Source organism: Aspergillus nomiae (genome assembly GCF_001204775.2).
Source record: "Aspergillus nomiae NRRL 13137 chromosome Unknown contig00050, whole genome shotgun sequence".
NCBI classification, from domain to species: Eukaryota; Fungi; Ascomycota; class Eurotiomycetes; order Eurotiales; family Aspergillaceae; genus Aspergillus; species Aspergillus nomiae.
The window spans coordinates 109,077-125,555 of record NW_015378105.1 but is presented as its reverse complement, the minus strand read 5'-3'; the positions used below and the strand labels follow the sequence as shown (position 1 = coordinate 125,555).

Below are 16,479 nucleotides of genomic sequence, written 5' to 3'. Positions count from 1 at the left end.
TATATATATATATCTCGTCCACTGACCCGGAATAGCCGGCGACCTTTTAGTGACAAGGTAATTCCATCACCGCCAAACACCAAATGCAACTAGACCATCGGGAGTTTAGAGGTGTGTGGTAGGATAATATATCCAATGAGCTTTTTGAAAGAGACTATCAACAGGCTGTCATTGCTGCCCTATTGAACCTTCACGACTAGATGCTATTCTTAACTATTGAGCGCCATATTGGACCAGGTCACCTTTGGACCGAGGGCAGCGCTCAATCGTCGCGGCCCGGATCACGGAGACAATCTGGTAGGTTTAATTCATCTTCCCAATGCCGGCACTTCATCGCCGTGGAGCGAGAGAATAATTTAGAAGAATATACATGCTTGTATGCCCGCGTTCTCAGGTTCTGTGCATTCGTATCATCATATTCCTGCGATCCTCGCGTCTTTACTACATCCATACAGCCCCTGATTCCCTGGTAGCTCTTAAGATGCGCCATTCAGTACTAATGAGATATGTAATGATAATTAGAGTCAATGCTATTTTATAAATACAGTTTGTTGATGATGATCGTCCTGCACAAGCCACGGGGGTATGTATTGGCAACCAGTGGTATCAAACAGATAGAACAGCGAGCTTAAGGCTAAGCATTTTTCATATTAGTAGCCACCCACTCTGCATAATAACCATGTTTACGACCCAGGTTGTAGCTAAGGAAAAGGAAAGGATCTTGAAATCGATTTCAAAAGTTGGGTTAGTATTGCCTATTATGCATATTCTCCCATGACCAAAACTCCAAGGTCAAGTTCGAGGCACACCTACAGGTGAAGTGTCGTCAATGTCGATTATAATAGAAAGTAAACTACATTGAGATTGACCATTTCTATAATCAAGCCTACTCATCTATCATGCCTGCGTTCCAAGGTTCTTTCCAATTTTGCGACTATACGACTATACGAAAATACGGATATACGAATATACGACCTGTACTGCCCCCAGGTCTTAGTGGGTCCTTATGCTCTTGCTCTCTTCGTATGCTCGTACACCCTGCAAGGATCCACCCATTATGAAGTTCAGCGAATCTTGGTCGTACGTATTATGGCGGTTTGTGATTTCCATTCTTAATCGCAAAATATAGGTATGCTGGATTAGGAGTCAAAAGATGAATAAACTTTCTTTTCCCCTTTCTCGTATTCTCGTAATTTGACCCGCTCGGTCGGTACTGCCTCTCCTTGCCACCGAAATGACTTGGAAGAGATCTATTCTCGTTCCCGAGGCGTGAATGGAGATGTCTAGTAAAAGCGAATAAGCCAGGTATGGTAGAAGGGTTGATATTTGCATTATGTCATGAATCCGAGCCGATACATATATTACCAGAGAAGTTCACTGGGATTGTAACGTAGTTCATAGTAAAGCTTTACCCAACACTCTCAGCCTTTGATCCAGATACGCCAGAGTCCAAATGAGGGTCAATAGTTATGTGGCCCTTTTGGGTCTGTTACATGTAGTGGGAGGGTCTGCAGATGGTTCGCCAGCATCACTCCCATCCTATACAGCTAAGACCTACACCATTTCCGAGGGAACACCCATGGCTTTCGACGAAGGTACTGTTATAAAGTTGTCCTCCGATGGCACTACTCCCTCGATTGTTGTCCTTGATTATGGACGCAATGTCGAAGGATATGCTACCTTCAATGTCTCTAAGAGGTCTGGGGACACTTCTGCCTTCGAAATGACATACAGTGAGACTCGCGCTCTCCTGGACTCCGACATGGTGAGTTATCTCTGGTAAATTCCGTCGATGAGAACAGATACTGATCTTATCTATGGCGACGGTCCGCTGCCGTTGGCTGCTGCTATGGACACCTACAGAGTTAACCGATACAACATCACTGAACAGAAGACTTATAGCAACCGCCTTATCCAAGGGGGTCTGCGATACCAGAAGCTGAATCTGTCTAGTGCAGGCGAAGTCGAGCTGGCCAGTATCGGGTTTAAACCTACAGTGTCTAACACACCTATCACTGCTCTTCCGGGCTCCTTTAACTGCTCTGATCCTGTTCTGAACCGTATCTGGCAAGTCGGTGCACGCACAACGCAACTGACAGAAATACCTGCCAACAGCTTGCCGGAATTCTGGGTTATAACCGATGAGGGAGCCTTTATCGATAGCTTAGCGCCCCAGCCATTCAATGCTGATTTTGCCACGGCCATGACTGCCTACGATCTCGAATTTTCTGTCAAGCCTGTGACAAATGGCTTTGGGTTTACTATCTTGAGCGACACCCTTGGCAATGGAGTTTATATCTTTGTGAATGTTGCCAATTCTTCAATATCTGCCCATATTGGATCGACTGAGCGTTCGGAACCTATTGCCTCTGCCAGCTTGCCGTCGAATATCACTTTGGACACATGGCATATAGTCCATAGTAGAGTACAAGTGACTCAAATCTCAGTTCAGATCGATGGTGTGACTGTCCTGAACTTTTCTCAGTCTGCTGCATTCTACGGATCCTTTGGATTGGGCGCATCTCTAGGTCATTCAGCTGTTTTCACCAACGTTGCCTTAAGGGCTTTCGGACAGAATATGTACAATTCGCCTTTGAACGACTCATCTGCCCTAGAGGACTTTCTCCTTGGTACAAATCCCTTGCCTGTCAGCGTTGACGGTTCTCGTCGTGACCGTATTGCCTATACAGGAGACTTGGATATGGCTACCGGTACAACCTTCGCCAGTACATACGGCCATGAATATATCAACGGCAGTATAGAGCTGCTGGGCTCATTCCAGATGCCACCGGGGTTCTTTGTCCCAACTGCCAAAGTACAACAGGCTCCTCGCACGACTGAGATCAACGCTAATATCACCGGTCTAATTGGATATTCATTTAGTATTGTTAGTGCCATGGCGCGCTTCTATGAACAGACTGGCGATGTTGGTTTCCTGACCCATTGGGCACCTAAGACAGCTCGTATGCTGGATTGGGCTCACTCCCAAACACTCCCCAACGGTCTGTTTAATGTTACTAATTCGGCTCTCGGTGGTGATTGGAATTATTATGATCCTGCCTTGGACGGTGTGGTCAGCAAGTTCAACCTGATTTACGCTTATGCGCTCAAACAGTGGCTTCCATTTATGGATGATGCCGGTTTGAATACTACGCTGTATGCTGGGCGTCTGCACAACCTGCAAGATGCCATCAACAAGCATCTTTGGAGTGATACACTACAGGCGTATTATATGTCTGATTCTCACAGAAACTTTCTATCCCAGGAGGCAAACGCGCTTGCTGTGCTCACTGACACGGCCACATCCGGAAATCAAACCTGGAAAACAGTTCTTTCGACAATGTCCCGGGAACTTTATGTACCCTCGGGAGCTCTTGCCTTCTCTAACAAGAGTGTCGAAAGTGGATGGGCGCAGAAGATAAGTCCTTATGCGTCTGGATATCATTTGAGAGCTGCCTTCCATGCCAATGACAGTGCGAACGCCAAGTATCTTCTCCATAGTGTATGGGGCCCTATGAGCGATCCATCACATACCAATTACACTGGCTGCATGTGGGAAGTACTGGCGGCCGATGGTACTCCTGGACTTGGGTCTAGTACATCCTTGTGTCATGCTTGGAGCTCAGGACCTACGGCTGATTTGAGCCGGTATGTCCTTGGGGTTCAGCCTGTGACTCCGGGATTCAAGGAGTGGAAGGTTGTTCCCCAATCGTTAGACCTCGACTGGACCAAAGGAGCCTACCCTGTTCCCGGAGGTAGAATTAATGTAGACTGGTCATTTGACAGCAATGATTTGCTACACATGACTGTTACCGCCCCTAATGGTATCAAAGGCATGGTCTATCTCCCTAGTCCTCTGAAGAAGACTTTGCATAAATACAATGCCACAGGCTTCCTTTCGGATGAAAAGGATTATTTCACCGTCCAAGGTGGAGAGATATTTTCAATTCATCAAATGGACTAGGCTACACGGTGGAATATGTACGCTCGGGCATCTGTGCTATGTGAATATGTGAAGGGAATGTTAGGGAATTACTCTTGGAAGCATCCTTTGTGTCTGTCGCTGCCACAGCCCATTTTCTGTTTCTGTATTTTATTGTAACAGTCTTCTACTCTTTCATCTTGATAGACCTTTTGGCTTCTCTAGAATCGATTGAATCTTGCGAATATCCCCAGTATGAGCTTCAGTAGCACTTCCACGTATGTTTGTCCCTTCTCAACGAAGTACATTGCAAATAAAGATTATCTAGCCACCTCCAGAATGCATGGAAAGCCTATCATGAATATACCTTACTAGACACATGTAGTATAGCGACTAGCAATGCAGTATTTCCACTGGTTGCGGAGGCCTGGCTTAATATTATTTAATTTCAGCCAACCCCGTCTGTGGAAGAGTCGACACTCAGTCATATTTCGGAAGGGGGTGGCTAGGAAATGACACCTCCTGCAAAGTATCTTCAAGAATGAACACAGGAATAGGGTATGGTTTGTACTCTCCTATCTACTGTCCAGTTTGAACATCTGCTTCCCGGACAGACGCCCCAGAAACTATGAAACAGGCAAGCAGTTCCAGAAGGCCACTATAACGTATAAGGAAGGAGTCTCCTATTGGCGTCTATTGCCGATCATGCCTTTGCTATTCTGGATATTGTGCCTATCGGAGTCTACGGGGGTGTAGAAACCATCCCTCGCGGTTTTAGGGATGGTGGGAGGCCTGCTCGGCTTTCGGCCGACCTGGTCTTATGCACTAGCACATTGCGTGGAGCTGCTGCTGCTACTCGATTATATCTTACTGGTAGACGCATGTTAGCTTTCGCCACTGGTCCTGGGTGAAGCCATTTGGATAGCTATCGGGCCCATCGCTTCGACGTATCGAATGTGGCAATATCAGCCAACATAGCAGCAATGACGGGTATGACCACGGCTAAAATGGTACGTAGATCTACAAGTACCAAATCATGACCTCCTTCAAAGAACATAAACTGGGAAGTCTAAATAATAATATCTCTTCGTTGCATATGTCTAGCTACACCGGACGCCCATTGCTGTGAAGAACCCGTACACACACAGTCGTAAATATCATAAAGTTCAGAATCATATGGCATAAATAGTAATCCGCACATACTGGTACACAAGGGAGACGAGCCACTAGGCAGTGTTTGCACATGAAAAGCTTTGGCTACTGGGGTCGTCATGAATAGCCTTGCCAGAGCTGTACAGACCAAGCCCGCACTAGATATTGTTAATGAGAGGGATATAAGGAGTCACTTGGCATAAACTAATTCCACTTACCATGATGATTCCGAGGCAGATACACAATGTATTCAATAGCGTCAAGAGGATTTTCCTCGGCGAAGAAAACCAGAGGTACTTGTTCATATACAACCAGAACGCACCCGGTAGTCCGAAACTGAACCAGCTAGCGAATAAGGCAGTCTATAGTTCAATTGTCAGTATGGAATGGTCACTATCCTTTAGACCCTTGTGAAACCCACCATCAAGCTCAGCAGGTTACTAAACACGGGAATGGCAGAAGCAATAACCCAAGCAACAACCCACAATGCCACACCGATCCCAATCCAGGAACCTACAGCAACAAAGTCACGTTTATGCATGCGATCGGTTCCGGCGAAGACACGCGTATATATCGATTTGCACGCAATATGGCCGTTGATGACGCCGGCAATGAGGATCTGCCACTGTTAACCGGGAAGTTCCAGACAAAGCAGAGCTTAGCCACAGGTTCATTGATTCTTACCGTAGGCAGGGCAATGCCATAAGCAATTTTCCCAACGAGCGGGCCAGCTGAACCAAGTGCTGGAGATTCAACCCCCTCGCCCGCGTATCGGTAAATTACAACACCGCAAACGAGATACAGAGATATGTCGATGCATTGTAGCAGCGACAGTGCCTTGGGGAAATCTTTGGGGTCTTTTAGTTCGGCAATGATATTAAAGAAAGCGTTATGGCTAGCTGTGGTTGGTCAGACTTGACTTTCTTCGTGTTTCAATGGCCAGCATTTGTCTATTGTACTGAATGTTTCGTTTGACGCACCATAGGAGAGGGCTATATTCAAGGACGAAGTTACGCCGGTTACCAGGCTTGGGTGGTTCACAGCCGTAGTAACAACCCCCGGTCTCTGAATACCGATTGCAATCATGGCAATCATGACCGCGCTGAAGATACTTATAAATGCTGTTCTGCGGTCAGCTGGGGAAATGCAATGTCGCGCGCGGGGGATACAACTCACAAGCCAAGGAGAGCCAGGACATCTTTGCCAACGTCCGTGGTAATGACATCAGGAGTGAAACGATAAGACCAACGATACCAAAGACAATGGAGCAGGTTCCGTGATCGGTAAGGGTATTCATGGCGACCGTAAAAGTCAGTATATGACTTGCCATGAGGAATACGAGAAACAGCATCTGTCCGACGAACAGCAGCTCCCGCCCGAATGAACCCATAAGCATCTCGCCGGCATCGGCCATGCTCGAGATATGAGGGTATCTCCATTTAAATTGTCCAATTACATAGCCTGTATATGATGCTATCAGACCTAACGAGATGAGGATGATTATTGCGGGGACGAAGCCAAGATTTGCGATGGCCGCTGGTAACGACAGGATGCCCAAGGATATAGTCTCAGCAACCATGAGTAGTCCACATTGCCTAAAAGCCATCATATCTATTAGAACGCAGGGCTGGTGTATGAGGTATAAAATGCTCCCCTTACCACCATTTCAAGACCTTGTACTTCACCTCCGCATTTGACTCATCTCCAAAGACATCCTGGCGAGCTGGGGCGGGCTCTGTCTTTTTCTCGTCGATGTTGGTTGCATCCGGCATTTCATTCCGTTGCTCTTCTAGGCCTGATATAATGCTACCTGAAGGTGAAACATCCACGATCTGAGAACTTGACGTTACTCGAGGCATTTGTTATGATGGTTGTTCTCTCTGGGTTTGTTGGACAGGATTCAATCAGAGACCCAAGAATTGAAAGCTGCAGGGACCAAGGTCATGTGGATTAAATAGACTAGAAGTGGTGAGAAACGCAGAGAAAGAGTGGGAGGTCGTATAAGCGTTGGGAACCAGATCCATATATGATGAGGTAGCAAAATGTGGGCAAGACCACGGCTCGGTGCCACAGAGTTGTTTGCGGGGGGCATGCTATGTATACTCCAATAAACGACACACGAAAGAACAGCCAGGTATACAAACCGGATTGGAGCAAAGTGGAGAAGAATGGGAATCCGGGGGTGATGTGGACGGACTATGATAGGAGCCGACGATGGATACCGTTGACACGAGATAGAGATTGTTGATATTTGCCGCACATCCTTACCCAAATAGGATTGATACTTTTGCTAAAATAATCTTTTTTTTTCAGCCTAATGGCATTCCGTACTCCTTCTACAGCTTAATCTTCCTTCCACAATCCATGTCGGTAGGATGGCAGTACCCCAGGTTTGTATGAACTCCGAAGTACTCATTAATCTGGGGAATAACGACAATGAATCACATTGCTCAGAGACTCCAAAGATACCAGGCTTTGCCCTCAAGGCGGAGGCGGTCATGTATCCACCTGTTATTATCCCCAGCCATGCATAGGGCTCCATCGTGGATCGTACTCTATTCAGGATATCTTTCCCGGAGTCACTTGCCTAGTACGGCTGGAAAGGGATATAGATTTGAGGTCCAACTCCCCATTCTGTGGGATAAGATACAGTATTATAGAAGGCTCCAGAGATAAGATTTCTAGCCAGCTCTCTGTAGACCCGCTCTGTGGTAGATTTATCCAGCCCTCTCAGACCCTCGGCTTCGGAAAGGCCTTCCCAATAAGGATTTTCTCTTCCTCGGGGAAAGAACACCAGAGACATACTCCAGGTAGTCATCCAGCACTTAGACCTTACGCTCACTGTCTCAGTACTGATTCTGTTTGTATGTCATGCTCCCAAGACTATATTATAAAAGGCATGTAGCCATTCAATTGCTGTATTCATTGACCGTTCGCACAAACCACATCATTGGGGCGCACCTTCTGAGCCGTACCATTTGAGGATGTGGTTTATATCCCCATTCCACATCCTAATAACCTCCTTGCAATTTAGGCAGGGGTCCCATAGGTTCGCCCAAATCTTTCCCGACAGCCTGTCCTCATACACTGGTGCCGACAAAAACCATTTGGATAATGCGAGCCCATAAACCCGCTCTGGGGCTTCTTGCCCACTAGGTTCGGTCAGTATCTTCCCTGTAGTTGGCAGGATATCATACGGACCAAAGCAAGAACCGGAGAGGGTATGTTTCGCTGCATCTACCGAATTGTTTTCCCCGTTTAGCTCCCCGCGCCTGGATGCTTGGGGAGACTCTCTGGCTCCACCCCTTCAGCTTTAGAAGCTCGGAACAGATTACGTTGTACCAGGCCCGGTTAAGCACGTGGCCCCATGCCCCCGTCTCTACTGTATCGATTTCATGCCCGGCCATGCTCGCCCCGAGAAGGAATCTTGCCCACTCCCCTGGAGCCTCTCTCCATGTACATTGGACTACAAACGGTGGGTCCGTACGGATTAATTTCGAGCACCATTTCCCGTACACTGCAGTAAGGGGTAGATAAAAATTGCGCTTAGTTGCACCGGTTGGTGCTGATCCAGTGCGGGATAAAAATAATCCCAGCAGGTCGGTTGCGCTCCAGAATGGAACCCAATCGTGCTGGTATCTTAACAGTGTAAATTTCGATACTCTTGTCCGATTTGTTGCGGACCATCGCGGATTAATGGCACGGTGGATATGCTGTCTTGGTCGCAATGCTGCGGCATCATATTCTTCCCCTCTGGGAAGACTTTTAACATCGCTGTCAGACATGTCTATGCCCAGACATCAAGCTACATAGCGTACCTTAATCGTAAAATTTCTCCACGAATGAGCACGAGCTCCGAAATATCGTTGATTGTGATGCCGTAAAATCCAGGTTGGTTTACGACATCTGCAAGAAAGTTATAAATCTACCCCGGTCAGTCACATAACAAGTCTTTCCCTATGTATAGTATCTACCTGGTTCAGGGTGTACGTATAGGCAATTCGGAGGTTGAGTTGCCCGTTGAAGGCCGTTAGAATATTCTCTGTCATTTTGCTAACGCCACGTGCGATGACCTTATGGGGAGCTAGATGCTTGCTGCGTTACATATGACTACAAGGGAACTCAGTACAAGAAGGCCTCAAAACAAGATCCCATTTTTTCCTGCAACTAGGAATGCCATCTGCAATTTAATGGAAGGAACGACGCTTTACTCGTTACACTCTGAGTCTGCATATTCCCAAGCTCTAACCGCCTTAAGTTCCTTCCCTTTCAAAGCCTTTTGCCCCTTTGTGACCATGGCGTGGAGAATGAACATTAATCCCACTGGCTTCGTGATTTGCCAGACTGTGTTATCCATCTGGTCCCAAATATAATATTGATTGTCCGATTTAAACATGGCCTCGGGAACCCCGGTTTCGCGCTTGGAGGTCATAATAACCTGAGGGTTTGGTAGACCAAATCTTCTCGCCATCTTCTGGCCATCACTTTCAGGGCCTTTCCAGATCAGATCAAAGTTAATTTCGGCAGGATCAGTGGTCCAGTCGTCCGGGATGCTCTCAGGCTGAGATTATCAAGTTAGAAACCTATATTTTCTTTGTCCATGGTCTTTAGAGCCTTGACTTACAGGGAGGTCCATGATGCTGCAATTGCAAACTTCAGTTGTGTGGAAGAGGTTGGTTTGAGAATAATACCGTCATTGATAGGTATTTGAATGTCAGACGTAAAGATGATGTGTCGGGCGGAAGTTCACGTGGACTCAACCGAAGGTCCCGCATGTGCTTTTATTATTATACATCTTAGGCGTAGTCTATTTTATGAATCTACTGCAATGTTAGTGCGACAAAAGACCTCTTCGCATTCACGAACTATACCTGACACAGTGAGAATGTGTATGCCGTGCGAAGGTCCAACTGACCATTGAAGGTCATGACAATCTTCTCCGTCATTCTTGCTCCCGATATGAAAATTGTCTAAGGTTCCAGATGACGTTGAAAATGTCAGAGGAATTACTGCATTACAGCTATCTACAACAGAACTTAAGACTGAAAGACCTCAAAGTAAGGTGTTATTGTTTGCTATCGCCAGGGCTACCATGTGTCATCCAATGGAAGTAACGACCATTTACTCGTTGTGCTCCTCATCCTCATAATCTTCAAGAGGTTCAATTTCCTTCAATTTCACCGCTCTCTGTCCCTTGGTGGTCATGGCTCGGAGTATATCCAGCAACCGTGTGGGCTTGGTAATTTGCCAGACCGTATCGTCCAACATGTTCCAGATATAGAATCGCCCGCCTGATTGGAATATGCATTGGGGAATCCCCGTGTCACGCTCAGCGGTCATGATAACCTGTGGCTGTGACAATCCGAACCTCCTCGCCATATCCTGGCCTTCACTTTCGGGGCCTTTCCATATTAGTTCGAATTGAACTTCAGCAGGGTCAGTGGTCCAGCCATCTGGGATACTCTCGAGCTGACGCTAGCACATTAGAAACCTTGTTCCTTTTTTTTGTTTTTTTTTGTTTTTTGCCTGTGGGGTTGAAACTCTTGACTTACAGGGAGGTCCATGATGCTAGGATCGCAGGCTTCAGTTGTGAGGAAGAGGTTGCTTTGGGGATAATACTGAGAAGTATTTGAATGTCAGACGTAAAGGTGATGTCGTGGGCGGCGGTTCACGTGGCCTCGACCGAAGGGGTAAAGCAGTGGAAAACCTGTATATTTATTTGTTGTTAGATAGCATACAAGTCGTCGTCTATCACTCCAGCTTATATGCACAGCAGTGCAGTTGTATCGGGTTGGTCATAAGATCATGCCTTTCTTGTCTTTGTTTGAATGATGGCGAATGGATTCACATCATTCTAGTGTCATAAGAAGTTGTCTGTAGAATTAACATAATCATGATACTAGATTCCCAGCTAGTACTGGCATATCAAGGTACTGCATGCTATGTACGTTGTTATGTTAGTGTGTCCTTCTTTGATTCTAGTTCTACATGTTATCTGATATTCACCAAAAATGGTTTCCAAGGACGGACTATATATAGCGAGAACTAGGTTTCTCTTAGAGGCATATATGACCTAACATGGCCACTCTTAGTATGGTTAAGGACTATATAAATCAATGATTCAGGGTAGAACCTTAAAGTACCCCTAATAATATCCCATCGACAAACCAGTTGAGGGCTATCAACGATCTTGAAGTTCTGTTAACGTGGTCGACGTGGCAGGCGCGGGGTCACGAGATGTGAGACCAAGCTAAACCACGGGCGTCACTAGTGGATTTTCCCAACCAATCACCGCGCCCCCGTCCCTCAATGTCGGTCACGTTTTCTGGCTCTTTGCAACGGGCCCACGTGATAGCCGCAAGCGTAAATATAGCAACATTTTAATCAACTTGTTCAGAATCCCTCTTACGTGTTATCTCAAAGATAATAGTCATAGCGCTTCAGTGACACAAGAAGAAAGTAAGCAGGAAACAGAGAAGAACCGAAGAGAATGGCTTCTGCTTCCGCCTCCGACGCTCTTCGCGGCCACCTCGCCTATGAGCCGGTGCCCCTGAAATTTGGTACCAGCGGCCGCCGTGGCAAAGTGGTGGATTTGACCCAGTTGGAAATTTATACTAATGTACTTGCGGAGATTCGCTACCTCAAGTCTCTCGACCAACAGGACGGTGGTATTAAGCCCGGTGATGACTTCTATTTCGCGTATGACCTTCGGCCCAGCTCCACAAGCTATGTTGAGGAGAGCCGCGGAGGACTCTCTCAAGCGGTAGAGCAGGCATTGAAGGATGAAGGCATGCATCCCATCAACCTAGGTGCTATCCCCACGCCGGCTCTGACCTACTATGCCCTGAAACATGGCAAGGGCAGTATTATGGTGACCGGAAGCCACATCCCGTTCGACCGCAACGGGTACAAACTCAACACTTCAAAAGGGGAGCTCCTGAAGAAGGATGAACAACCTATTAACAACAATGTTCAAGTCACTCGTGAAGAGCTACTTTCTCAGCCATACACTGAGTCCCTTTTCAATGAGCGGGGCATGCTTCGCAGCGCCCCATCCAACCTCCCACCCGTTGCGGCTGAAGGGAGAGCTGCATACATTCAGCGCTACACGGACTTCTTCCGGGGGGAAACCCTTCAAGGCAAAAGGCTTCTCGTCTACCAGCACTCTGCCGTTGGCCGTGACGTCCTAGTGGAGATTCTCGAAAAGCTTGGGGCTGAGGTTGTCACCGCTGGCCGAAGTGACACATTCGTACCCATTGATACTGAAGCCATCGATCAAGTCCAACTGGACACGGCCCAGAACCTTTACGACAGCACTGGACAGCAATTTGACGCGGTAGTTTCTACTGATGGCGATAGCGATCGCCCTCTTATCCTAGCCCCTGAAGGAGGGAAGCTCCGATTCTTCGGTGGTGATCTGTTGGGCATGGTTGTCGCCGAGTTCCTCGGTGCCGATTCTGTCGTGGTGCCCATCAGCACTAACGATGCCATGGATCGTGGCTCACTTGCTAGTGTCACTGAGCCTAAGACGAAGATTGGCAGTCCTTACGTGATTGCTGGTATGCAGCACTCTCTCTCCAAGGGACGTCGTCGCGTCTGTGGATGGGAAGCCAACGGTGGCTTCCTCACTGGCTCTGATATCGAGCGCAACAGTAATGTCCTCACCGCACTCCCTACCCGTGATGCTGTGTTGCCTCTGCTCTGCGCCTTGTTTGCGGCGGGCAACCGCGGAATCACTCTACCCGAACTGTTCGCCACGCTGCCCAAGCGTTCAAGCCGTGCCGCTTTGATTCGGAACTTCCCCCGCGCAACGAGCTTGAAGATTATCGACCGCTTCTCCCCACCAGAGTCCACGATGCAGGAGGTATCCTACCAGCCAGATCACGTTGTCGCTGTCGACGGCAGCCGTGCTCAGCTTCAGGTTACGGAGTCTCACGCCAAGAAACTCGAGCAGATTCGCCAAGAGCTTGAGACCGTGTTCTCCCCGGAATATGGGTTCTCTTCTATTGCCCGTCTGAACTACACGGACGGAGTTAGGATCATCTTCGCTAACGGCGATGTTGCTCACTTCCGCCCCTCAGGCAACGCGGATGAACTCCGTATCTACGCCGTTGCTGACACACAGGAGCGTGCCGATGCAATCGCTTCTCAGGGTGTCGCCGAACCGAATGGCCTTCTTAGGAGCTTGGAACGTACGGTTTAAGCGGCAGGCAGCGGAATATGGTCAGCAAACGTTTTTCTTTCGTCCGCTCCCGGCAGCCAGTATGATGGACCTTTAACGCGGAAGGCACTGAACATGTAACGCGGCCAATCTTCAAATACAGAATCTCTTCAATTCACACTTCCTGAGCAAAATGTTCATAGTATCCTAATTTAATCCACCGGCTACCCCGTGTCAATCATCTGGCAGAAGACCAACAGTTCTATCAACAGGTCATCCTTTAAAGACAGTTTCCTCCCCACCCTCCACTCGTCTTCAGCTTCACGACAACGAACCTTTGATAATCCAGTAACCTTCACAAGTTGTGTAACCCAGGAAGTCTGAATAATGTACATCAGCGTATCAATGTTAACCCTTGTGACATGCTTCTAACGCTACCTACCGTATTGAATGAAAGGCAGTGGACTCCCCGCGCGGTCATGTTACGAGAGAGTAGGATACAAAACAATGTAAGAAAAAAGGAAGCCTATACTATCAAGAGCATTTGATTCCCAACAGTTTGAGCATTACCCCTACCATTTCATTGCCCAATCTTCATTTAAGTGCTGTGAAATTCCTCTAGTAACGCTAGGATCCAACAACCACCAAAAGCCTTTCGGATATACCATACTATCCAAGGCAATGAGTAAGCTTAACCTACCATGACTTGGAGCAAGGTCTCTATATTCCTAACCTTCTCTGGAGTGCATGGCCCGGGGAGGTCTGGGGTGATGAATCCCCTTATTTCTGGGCCACGGTGACCGCCGACATCAAAAGCAACGGCCATAGGGTCTCAGACCCCGGTATGTCATTTACGGATACTGTGTCACATTTTATTAATGTGCAGGAACACCATCGCTGGGATTATCCCAAAGTCTCCCTTAGGGTGGACAATTTGGTATAAGCAGTACGTTGATATCAAGTGGCACTGGAAGGAATTCAGAAGATTGCGGAGTTGTACAAGAATGTGGAATTATCCAAAGAAGATGCTGACAGAGATGAAGAAGCATATCAGAGATGTAGCCATCTGATATATGAATGCCGCATGGTTGTGATCGCCTTTTGCGCTGTGCAGGGCTGTTTCTGTTCCTGTTGGCCAATATGAACTTCATATCGTTATTTCATTATGCACATATCTATCTGAATGCTACTTTCACATGCTAGAGTTACAGGGTCTATGCGTCGGTACAAAATGTATCACGCAGCGATCGTCTGGTTAGTAGTCTGGATGAGCACCCGACGGTAAGTTGTCAAGGGATGAACACCGTTATCCTTGACCTCCAAAACCAAATGCAACAGCCAACAGCCAGACGGGTTATCTCCCTTTCCATTGCAGCTGTCCTCGGAAGCAGGGATGGCCACCTGTACCTGCTGGCCATTCTTCGCGGTAGTCAGGTTCAATGCAGGGACCTGTCCTGCCACGTTCCAGTCATCGGAACTGGGCTCTTGGTACTGGAACCAGTTGTACGACAACCTATCGCCATCTGGATCATAGGTGCCAGCGGTATCGAGGTTAATCGTCGAGCCTGCCTGAGCCGTCATCTTGAGTGGAGCCAGTTCCGTGCTTCCGTTGACAGAAACAACGGGGTGATGGTTCGCCTGGCTAACGTTCGCCGGGAGGGTCCATTGCATGCGAGCGGCGAAATCGTTCTGGTAAGCGTCCCGCCATCTCCAAATAGTAGCATAGTTGGAGCTGAAAGTCTTGTTGTTGAGACCCACCACGCGATCCGCTGCATCGCTGTAGTGGTTGTAGTTCACGGCCGTCGAGGGGTCCACCTTGGTATATCTTCCACCCCAAGATCCATAGCCGGGGTTCTCCGAGTCGCCCAGACCATTCTGGATCAGGTACAGGAATGTAGGGGTATCGCCTTCCATGATAAACTTGAAATCGGGGTACGCCACACCACCATAGGGTCCAATCTGGATGTTGTCGTGGAGCCACTCGTGAGTCACGGTGGTACTGTTAGGGCCACCCTCATCCTTACCGTAGTACGTCTCGCCGGAGATGGCAATCCAGGAAGCGAGACCGTATTGGTTCCATCCGTGCGTGGACGAAATGTAGAAGATGTCTGGGTAGTTCCGACGGATCCAGGAACCCGTGTCATCTTGGTCGGAAATGGCATACACGCGCAGCTTGGAACGAATAGCAGCCGCCTCTTCGGATGAGGAGTTCTGGTGGATTTTATATAACACCTGCGCCAGAACGTTCGTACCACCCCAAGCGAGAACCCAAAGGGGCTTCTGGGATGGAGACTGAAGACGTTCGAGAAGCAGCTTTCCGCCGTCGCTGAGCGTGACGTTGCTTCCCACGGCTTTCATGCCATAGGTCTAGAGCGAGTTAGGGTCGTGTGATCGTGGGTTGTGAGGAAGATTTGACCTACCGCGGGGCCGCTGCGCAGGATACTGCGGAAGTAACCTCCAGAGGCATACTGAGCATTCGGGGGAGCATGCTTGTTGAGGTTATCGGTGACATTGCCATAGGCGTTGATCACCTGCAGCATATCCTCCGGGTGCACTGCATCTCTGAGCCAAGTGGACGTGGATGCGACGAGGCCCTCAGTTTTGAATTGGTTAGAGTAGAGGAGGTACCGCGTCAAGGACTCCTGGTCGTCCGGCTCATTCGAGATATCCGATAAGATAAACACCCGCGGTCTATCCTGGTAGGTCAAGAGGGACGATGTATTTACAGTCTTGCAGACGGCCTGTACTGCCAGAGTCCCCAGGACCGTCAGTCTCAGTAAGGACGCTACCATTTTGTTAACGGGTAAAATGGGCGAGAATTAAAATAAGAGAAAACTGCGCCTGGAGACGAAGGGTCACGCAGAAAATCCTTATTTTATATCCGCCGTCCAGCATCCGACTCTGGATCCGTGATGACCCCGGGATCGCAGCAGCATTTCTTAGCCGACCGATCACGGCATGCCTGAACAGTTCTCGGTTCCCTGCCGTCATACAGCATCCCCTCCATATTTGCAAGCAATACCGAGAAATTCTGGAAGAACCCCCACATTCCTCACAAACCATGTGGGATCGAGTGGAGAAAGTACTCCACGGGGAACGGCAGGCTCGGATCTGACTGGTTCATGGCTTGGGAAAAGCTGAGCCGGGACTTCATACATCCCGTTGATATGGCCAAAATAGGAAACCCTAACCACAGTTTGGCAAATTGTGCGCTGTTTCTTGACTCGCGGCACACCGTCCAGCC

General features: G+C 48.2%; 7 protein-coding genes across 7 annotated transcripts; 2 read left to right on the top strand and 5 right to left on the bottom strand.

Moving 5' to 3' along the window:
* Positions 1 to 1,579: 1,579 nt before the first annotated feature.
* Positions 1,580 to 3,964, top strand: ANOM_002724 (putative alpha-L-rhamnosidase C; the record flags this gene model as incomplete). The annotated part of the gene is made up of 2 exons (XM_015547981.1): positions 1,580 to 1,733; positions 1,803 to 3,964. 2 exons carry the CDS (start codon positions 1,580 to 1,582, stop codon positions 3,962 to 3,964), a joined length of 2,316 nt encoding a protein of 771 aa, XP_015409498.1.
* A 1,184-nt stretch (positions 3,965 to 5,148) lies between these two features.
* ANOM_002723 (amino acid transporter) lies at positions 5,149 to 6,933 on the bottom strand (the record flags this gene model as incomplete). Its single annotated transcript, XM_015547980.1, has 7 exons — positions 5,149 to 5,232; positions 5,293 to 5,436; positions 5,496 to 5,693; positions 5,759 to 5,973; positions 6,055 to 6,195; positions 6,251 to 6,669; positions 6,734 to 6,933. 7 exons carry the CDS (start codon positions 6,931 to 6,933, stop codon positions 5,149 to 5,151), a joined length of 1,401 nt encoding a protein of 466 aa, XP_015409497.1.
* A 1,088-nt stretch (positions 6,934 to 8,021) lies between these two features.
* Positions 8,022 to 9,123, bottom strand: ANOM_002722 (uncharacterized protein; the record flags this gene model as incomplete). The annotated part of the gene is made up of 4 exons (XM_015547979.1): positions 8,022 to 8,226; positions 8,276 to 8,836; positions 8,893 to 8,999; positions 9,049 to 9,123. The coding sequence occupies 4 exons, from the start codon at positions 9,121 to 9,123 to the stop codon at positions 8,022 to 8,024; spliced, it is 948 nt and encodes a 315-aa protein (XP_015409496.1).
* Positions 9,124 to 9,281: 158 nt separating this feature from the next.
* On the bottom strand, positions 9,282 to 9,710 carry ANOM_002721 (uncharacterized protein; the record flags this gene model as incomplete). Its single annotated transcript, XM_015547978.1, has 2 exons — positions 9,282 to 9,635; positions 9,699 to 9,710. The coding sequence occupies 2 exons, from the start codon at positions 9,708 to 9,710 to the stop codon at positions 9,282 to 9,284; spliced, it is 366 nt and encodes a 121-aa protein (XP_015409495.1).
* A 485-nt stretch (positions 9,711 to 10,195) lies between these two features.
* ANOM_002720 (uncharacterized protein) lies at positions 10,196 to 10,638 on the bottom strand (the record flags this gene model as incomplete). The annotated part of the gene is made up of 2 exons (XM_015547977.1): positions 10,196 to 10,549; positions 10,627 to 10,638. 2 exons carry the CDS (start codon positions 10,636 to 10,638, stop codon positions 10,196 to 10,198), a joined length of 366 nt encoding a protein of 121 aa, XP_015409494.1.
* Positions 10,639 to 11,564: 926 nt separating this feature from the next.
* ANOM_002719 (phosphomannomutase) lies at positions 11,565 to 13,277 on the top strand (the record flags this gene model as incomplete). The annotated part of the gene is made up of 1 exon (XM_015547976.1): positions 11,565 to 13,277. The coding sequence occupies one exon, from the start codon at positions 11,565 to 11,567 to the stop codon at positions 13,275 to 13,277; it is 1,713 nt and encodes a 570-aa protein (XP_015409471.1).
* A 1,194-nt stretch (positions 13,278 to 14,471) lies between these two features.
* ANOM_002718 (cellulose-binding protein) lies at positions 14,472 to 16,027 on the bottom strand (the record flags this gene model as incomplete). Its single annotated transcript, XM_015547975.1, has 2 exons — positions 14,472 to 15,602; positions 15,656 to 16,027. The coding sequence occupies 2 exons, from the start codon at positions 16,025 to 16,027 to the stop codon at positions 14,472 to 14,474; spliced, it is 1,503 nt and encodes a 500-aa protein (XP_015409472.1).
* Between the last annotated feature and the right edge of the window lie 452 nt (positions 16,028 to 16,479).